Genomic DNA, 8,062 nt, shown 5'->3' on the forward strand with positions numbered 1-8,062 from the left:
ATATTTGAGCAATAGAGTATAATCTCCAAGTGAAAAGGACTATTAATTAATACCAAATTACGAACTAATGAGCTAGCATTTTTCTTTATGAGTGCCAATTATGTCTAAGAACAAGGAATGTTCAATCACAAATTTCACATGCTTAAGCTTAAAAGTTTAGAAAAATAAACAAACAGATGACTATAATAACAATTTTGTGAATTTTAAGCTTACAAGTAGTTGACATAGAGAAGTAAGTTCATGCATTTAAGAGTTCATGTTCATAAACCTAAAAATGAAGGAAAAGCTACACAATAATACCAAATCCACAAATCCAAAAAACCAAGGATTAAAATAGTTGTAACAATCTATTTAAGCATAATGTAGCACAATTAGCCATCGAACTCAACAACCCTGTGGATTCCCGCTTTCAGGTCCGAATTCTTAAACCGCTGCCATATCTTTGGAGGAAATGGATTACAGCAATGTCTAGCATCCTCTTTTCTTCTTTTAAACAACTCAACTGTCCGATGAAATGTCATATCAATACAAGCCCGGATAGGCAAATGACGTGCTTCTCTAAGTACATTATTATAACTTTCGGAAATGTTGGTTGTGAGAATACCCCAACGGTTCTCATCGTCATGTGTTAGACACCACTTCTCAGCTCCAATGTTAGACAGATAAGTCCATGCATTTGGAAACATGTTCCTCAATTCTCGTTTGAATGCCCGCCACTTGCGCAATTGTCTGGCTTTTCCCATTGCCCAACATAACCTTCTAAGGTGCAAGCCTTTGAAGTGAGCCATTAGGTTACTCCTAACGTGTCGTAGGCAAAATCTATGAAAGGCCAAAGGTTCTTGCCAATAGTCATAATGTGTCATGGCATGGATGATACCATTATGCCGATCCGAAATGACACAAATAGGATACCGATCACGGGCCACATTGTATCTTAGTTGTTCCATGAACCAAGACCAACTAGAAATAGTTTCTTCGTCGACAATGGCATAGGCTAGCGGAATAATCTTGTTGTTGGCATCTTGCGTAACTGCAACAAGTAGTTTGCCTTTATATTCGCCCCGCAAATGAGTGCCATCAACACATATAACCGGTCGACACATGTGAAATGCATCAATAGCCGGTCCAAAAGCCCAGAAGACATACTTAAATGTCTTCACACGATCCGTACTATCAGAATGGTGCAACCACCTGATCACAGATCCCTGATTTGACTGCATAAATGCATCAACATATTTCGGTAGTTCAGCAAAATTAGCATCCCAAGAACCGAATATAAGTTCAATAGCTTTGCGTCTGCCGTACCAAGCCTTTTTATAAGAGACATCCACCTTCAAAACTTCCTTAACATGGCTTACTATATTCTTTACTTTAAAGCCAGGATCATCTTCAATGCTACGAACTATGTGTCTAGCAATAACCGAAGATGTAAGACAAGCATTGCTATTACTCATCAAATCACCAACACAATTATGGTCGTTGACCCATTTGGTTATTTGCCACAATCCATGAGTCTTTTTTTTCACTGCTCGGACTGACTAGTCGCATGGAGGATACGATACGTCGGCCGCAGTGGTGGTGCTCCTTTCTAATGCAGATTTACATTTGGCAACCCAAGTATTACTCTTGCTCTCAACAACCCTGAACTCCCTATTATGATTGATAGACCACATTCTAATAGCCCTGCTCAGCTGTTGTTTGCTCTCAAATCTCATATGTAGACATATGTGATTATTATCCTCACTAAATGTCACAATACGCTCCAACTCACTTTCATCAGTGAGTTGGTCGTCATCATCTATGTTTCCAAGGTTAGAGAAGAATTTGAATCCTCGTGGAGCATACGAAAGGTTGGCAGATGCAGCAAAGGGTTGTTGGTTCCCAAGATCCTGGTGGATTCCACGTCTTTCATTTTCGCCATCTGAGTCACTACCTGACACATCTACCGACTCAGATTCTTCCACATCTTCTACATCATTTTCCAAATCATCATCTACCAATGTGTTACAATGACTTGGACCGGCAGTCGAATCGAAGCCATAAGAAGGCACATGATTCGGCGATACGGGGTCTCCAAAATTTTGAATCGAGTCAAGGCCTTGAACATATTCAACATCCGTCCTTAAGCCTGACGTGAACCGTGGCTCTACCAAGTCCCTAACACAATCCCTATGAGGTAGTTGTGATACCGATGCTGTCTCTGGTAACACTGTACTAGAGTAGGATCGATACCTAGTTGGATCCATGCATGCATGGACAAGCGACATCATCGGACCAATATTGGTAGTTGGTGGAATGAATGTGCTACTGACTCAAGGATTTTGGACTATTTCCTCCTTCTCGATATAAAGTTCAGTGATGTATGGGACAATTTCGTTCCAGACATCATACATTATCTCCAGAGTTTCATCATCCACCACTGGAGAGACATTATAAGAAGTACGGCTACAAGGTTGGCGGAGAAATAAATTCAACTTGAACAGCCCCCTATCGACCCCCATGTATTGATAAATTCTATCCACCAGCTCATCATATCCAATTCTATGCCGTAATGAGAATGTACGGTTGGAGGTACGAGGCAAATAACAAATTGACCCATCTTCATAGTGTATTTTACCTCCCCAATAAAGGGATACTCGCAGAGGTCTTTCTATAGACATATCAAAGAAAACAATCCCTATATTGGGAAAAACAAATTAGAATTAGTAGTACAAAACTATGTAAAGTGTATTAATGTAGTAAGTCAACAATTTTTGTAAAGTGTATTAATCTAGTAATTCAATAATTTAAGTACCTATAAACTAATTAAGAATTCGTAGTTCCTCAACTACTTATAATAAAAGCAACATATTATATACCACATAAGAAAGAAAAGTTAACAATTATTATTTGTAGTGAAATACAAAATAAGAATGAACAACAGTAGTAGTTTATTTTTTTTGTTATTGATACTACTAATAACTGATTAATCAATTTCTCTATTTTGTTATTATATATTTGAAAAGTTAAAATTCTTAAATGACATTGAATTCAACATTTGGGAAAAAAATCTTTTACTCACATACATTTTTTTTGTATAAAATATTGACCTACGAAATTAAGAAATAAACAAATTTTGACTAATCTAGTCTACTTATTTAAACAATTGTTTAAAGAAAAAAAGAAAGAATTTAAAAAGAAAATTAACAAATATGATACATTAAAAGGGGTAAATTTTTCCAAACATATCATTCAAGAGAGCAAAAATGCCTATTATTATAGTTTAGGGGATAAACTGTAACTGGGTAAATAGTTTATAAGGGTTTTTTGCATTTAACCCTTTATCAAATGATTATTATGTGATTATTTTTCTTATAGAGTACAAGATATAATTTGCTATAAATGCAAAAATAAAGATCCAGCATAATAATCATTTCCAAATTTTATTTGTTTATTGTAATTTATTATTCATAATAGATATATATATATTTTGAAAAAATTATTTTTTATTATATATATTTTGAAAAATATATATATATTTATTATGATTAACAATTACACATTGTCATTACTTTTTTTAAAAAAAATTTTGATAGAATCTCCCCTTAAAAGTGTAATTACTTTTTTTAATGATCACAAGAGCTTAGGGAAGGTTTTTATTGTGAAAAATTGGAAGTTTTATGGATGAAATGGAAAATTAGGGTTTCGGTGAGAAGAGGGAAGAGGAAATCTGGAAACTGAGGAACCGAGCCCTCGGTTTCAGACATATCGCGAACCGATCCGAGCACGGATCGGTTGTTGAAGTCCTTGGATCCTACAAGCCTCGGATCGGTCTCACCAGGAACACAGACGATCTCTCGGATCCGACCGGGTTTACTTGGATCCGAGCTCGTATCTTGGATCCGGTGTCGGATCCTTCTGGATTAACTTCGATCCGAGCTCGGATCTTTCTTTCTCTGCACTAAGTGCAGAAACTGCGATTTTCCAAACTTTTTCTCCCTTTTCCAAACTAATTGTCAGGCTAAGGCATGGCAAGCTAATGCGAGTCAAACCGAAAGAACAAGAACGATTAATAGATTGCCAAAACAGAACAGCCAGCTCAATTCAGCAAAACAAAAATCCTCTGGAAACAACAAACAAACTAAGAAACAAAAAAAAAAGATAAATTCATACCTCTTCTGGCAAATTGGGAGGGAGGGGGGAGATGCACGGATTCCAGACAGCTTGGCAGAAATGGGACAGCTTGGTTTCAGCGGACAGCTTCCGACGACAAAGATGTGAGGGATTTCCTCTGCCGAGATGTGAGCGATTTCGTCTACAATGGCAATGGCGGAGAACTGAGATGCTTGGAGCACTGACTACCTCAGCAAAGGAGACGAGAAAGTGACCTCCAATTTCTGCCGGCTACGAGACATATTTGAATTGGGTTTCAGACTAAGTATCTCGCATTTGTCGAATGCGAGGTACCTCACCTCGCATTTCACAAATGCGAGGTACCTCACCTCGCATTCCATACATGTGAGCTTTGTGTTGTCGTTTTTCTTTTTCGCACAACATTTCTCATCTTTTTCCGGAACAAGAACCTCGCATTTGTGAAATGCGATGTCAATGAACTCGCATTTCACAAATGCGAAGACCCTAATGCTAGAACTAAACTCAAAAATGGGCCCCCTTGTAGAATAACTTATTTTTTCCATCACAATTTTAGAATTTTCCCTAGATACATTGAATAGAAAATTTTTATTATTCATTTACGGCCCTATGATGAATGATGTCAGGCATCCCATTTGGGAATCCTGTACAGATTGCCATGTGCTGTTTATTTAAATTTCTTCTACCATCACGTGATAAGTGGAATTTGCACTGAATTTGACACCGAGTAGTGGCATAGAGGATCCCAACTGCCAACAGTTTCAAGTTTAAGGTTACAGCAAGAAAGGTGCCTCATTTTCCACAGGAAACAATAAATTCTAAAATCCTCCGCAGGCTTCCAGTCAAATCACTGTTGAGATTCAGATGCGTAAACAGGCTCTGGAATTCCATGATAACTAATCCGAGATTCAATCGTCACAATTCTATATCTATGGCACTTTTTATGTCGGCAAGCCATCGCACGGACTTATCCTACTAAAAATTGCCTTGGTTGCAATTCATTGATGAGGAAAGGCTCCATCCAACGATTCCGTGGGTGAAACCCGGGAGGGGTTGTAAAGGGCTTATTGGGGGTTCATGCAATGGTTTATGGCTTATGATTCTTGGAACTTCTTTCTTCTTACTTCTTAGTCCTTGCGGAATCCATCGATTGCATACTTTTGCCACGTGTTTGAACTGGATTATCTATCTGGTCCTGAGTCTGTAAACATTGCAGGGTTTTGCTATGACTCGTCCTCCGAGGATTATAAAGTAGGTGTAAAGCTTCTGTTTCTAGTGGAGAATTTTGGCAAATCTGTCTTGGTAGCTACCTTGAAAGACAAACCTTGGAAAGAGTTGAAGCTTCCTCATAATGGTTGGGAGCGAGGAAGGGCAGTTTTTTTGCAATGGAATTCTGCACTGGGAATGGGATGCTTATGACACTGATGTGGTAAATCATGGACATGGTAAAAGGATTATTGGTTTTGATCCAAAGACTGATGAAATCGCTGAGGTTCCATTGCCTCAGTGCAAGAATAGGAAAGACATCCATTGCCTCAGTGCAAGAATAGGAAAGACGATGTCATACTTGGTCTGGGAATTATAGAATGCTGTCTTTGTATGGTTCGTTGGGATAATTTTAGTTCTTTTAAGGGGAATTTTCAGTTAATGGTGATGAAAGAGTAAGGTGTTGAAGAATCATGGACTCTCATGTTTGAAATAGTGAAACTATTTCCTGAAGTATCAATTTCCAATCAGTTGATCCCTCTGATGCCTAATAAAAATGGTGAACTGTTAATGATCATCAACTACCAAAGGATTGTTAGTTACAATCCACAAACAGCTGAATACAAATCCATAATACCTTGCATATGTTTTGTAACGTATTCAAGTGATGTATTTGTCGAAAGTTTAATTTCCCCTACTGGCTATAATTGGAACAAAAAGCAACATCAATGCTTTAAGCAGTCCATAATCTAGTCGGTCAATTATCTACAGAGATTATGCAGAGGAGCAGTAACGAGAGTTGTTAATTTAGGAAAGCGCAGTAGCTCATATTCAAGTGTTTGATGATATAAAATCCTCCATCTATATGTGATTATCTTCTATTTGGTAGTTTATTATAGCATAGTAGCTAAATACGTGGATAAATTTTCAATGATCTTAAGTAGATCGTAGCAATATATGTCATTTTTCTCCAACTGCATGTTAGTATTATTCATCCCACCACTTTGTGGATTGGATTATAGTATTATTGAGTTGTAACTAGTTTGGATTAAACACATAGAGTTGTCTAACCAACTGTACTCTGTTGTATCTGAGACAATTTTGATAGGTATTAGATCTTAGCACGTTTTGACTTTGTTTTTGCAACAAATCAGATTCTGATAACTCCTAAATTCGCTTTCTCCTATGAAAGCAGGAGATGGAAGTGTTGTCTATATTCTTTCATGTTATTTCTTTAAAAGAGGCCCACCTAGTAGAATTAATAGAGCAACTTTCTTTCTTTCCATCTAAAGCCAACTCTTCAGTATCTATTCAATCAAGTTAGGCATTTTACAGGCTGAAAAAAATAGCCTGAGATTGAGATGGAACTGAATCGTGAACTGTGTATACAAAAAATATCAAACTGTATATTTGAGGTTCCAAAGATGAACAATGGGAAACATAAGGAACTATCTGTGCAATTTTTGACCTGACTGTTCTCTATCGTTGTTGAGATGGTTTTGGAATTTTTTTTATTTTTGTTGACAAGGGAATCTGCAACCGTTATCCAAAAGTGCGCATTAGATAAACTCCGCCCCGTGCAATAACCCACCAACCACACCAGACAAGCTCTTTGCGATGGACGGATGTCTCAGGAGAGGTTCAAACCTGGGTTGGAATTTTGGTTTGCTCGTTGAATTGCTTAATTTTTTGTGATTTTTTTTCTTTTAGTTAGGCGAAGTAATAGATTAGAGCAACTTTTTCCCATCCCAAAGAGTAGCCTGAGATGAATGTGAGAATAAAACAGTGCATCAACAGACATATTGTATTGTTAACAAACTGTTTCTGTTGTATTTGAGACAACTGTGATAAGTGTTAAGCTTTAGCTCGTTTGGATTTTTGTTTGCTTGTCCAGTTGATTAGTGTTTTCGTGTTTTTTTCTTTTAGTTGGCTACACAATAGAATGAAACAACTTTCGTCCCATCCAAAAGCCAAATTGTTTCAATTTTAGAGACTGAGAAGAGCAATGCAAAACTCAAGGAACTATTTTTGTAATCTTTACTCCATAAAGAAACTGTTTTCAACATATTGATTTTTTTCTGCAAGTGTTTCTTTGGTTGGTTTGCCTATCCTTACAAAGCGAATGGAATTGCAAACCCCCAATGGAGTTTGCCTATCCTTAACAAGTCATTGTACATAATTGCTTCACGTTCGGCATTGCATCTACTTGCATTTAAAATCGAGTAAGGACTAATTTATTTAGCGATGGAAAAACTAAGAATATGTAAGAAATCACATTTGCCAAGTAATTAAAGGTACTTTTTGCAATCAATATAAATACACCTAAATACAACAACAAATTCCATGTTCTTAATATTAATCTCATACAAAGATTGACATTATGAGTTTCGCGACATGTAACCTTATATATACATGGGGAGACAAAAGTTTCTTGAGAGATGAGAAATGATATACAAGAGTTAGACTTTGGTTCAAATTATATTCTCACATAGGGTTTTCTTTTCATAATAAAGAACAGATTTCTTTTTGCAAACGTAGGCTCAATAATAAAGTCGAACCATGTTAAACCTTGTGTGTCATTTATTTTTTATACTTGTGACTTGTTTGTCATTAAATTATTGTATTTTTTATGTCTCAATAGTCGTGTATTTCGCACTTGGATGCCAGCAATATTTTTGTAATCTTTACTCCTTAAAGAAATTATTTTCAACTTATTGATTTTTTC

At 36.7% G+C, this 8,062-nt stretch overlaps 1 protein-coding gene across 1 annotated transcript; it reads right to left on the minus strand.

Moving 5' to 3' along the window:
* Nucleotides 1-371: 371 nt before the first annotated feature.
* Nucleotides 372-1,454, minus strand: LOC113729314 (uncharacterized). The gene has a single exon (XM_027253624.1). It carries the CDS (start codon nt 1,452-1,454, stop codon nt 372-374), a length of 1,083 nt encoding a protein of 360 aa, XP_027109425.1.
* Nucleotides 1,455-8,062: the final 6,608 nt, after the last annotated feature.

The sequence above is a fragment of the Coffea arabica genome, chromosome 2e (assembly GCF_036785885.1).
Source record: "Coffea arabica cultivar ET-39 chromosome 2e, Coffea Arabica ET-39 HiFi, whole genome shotgun sequence".
Taxonomy (NCBI): domain Eukaryota; kingdom Viridiplantae; phylum Streptophyta; class Magnoliopsida; order Gentianales; family Rubiaceae; genus Coffea; species Coffea arabica.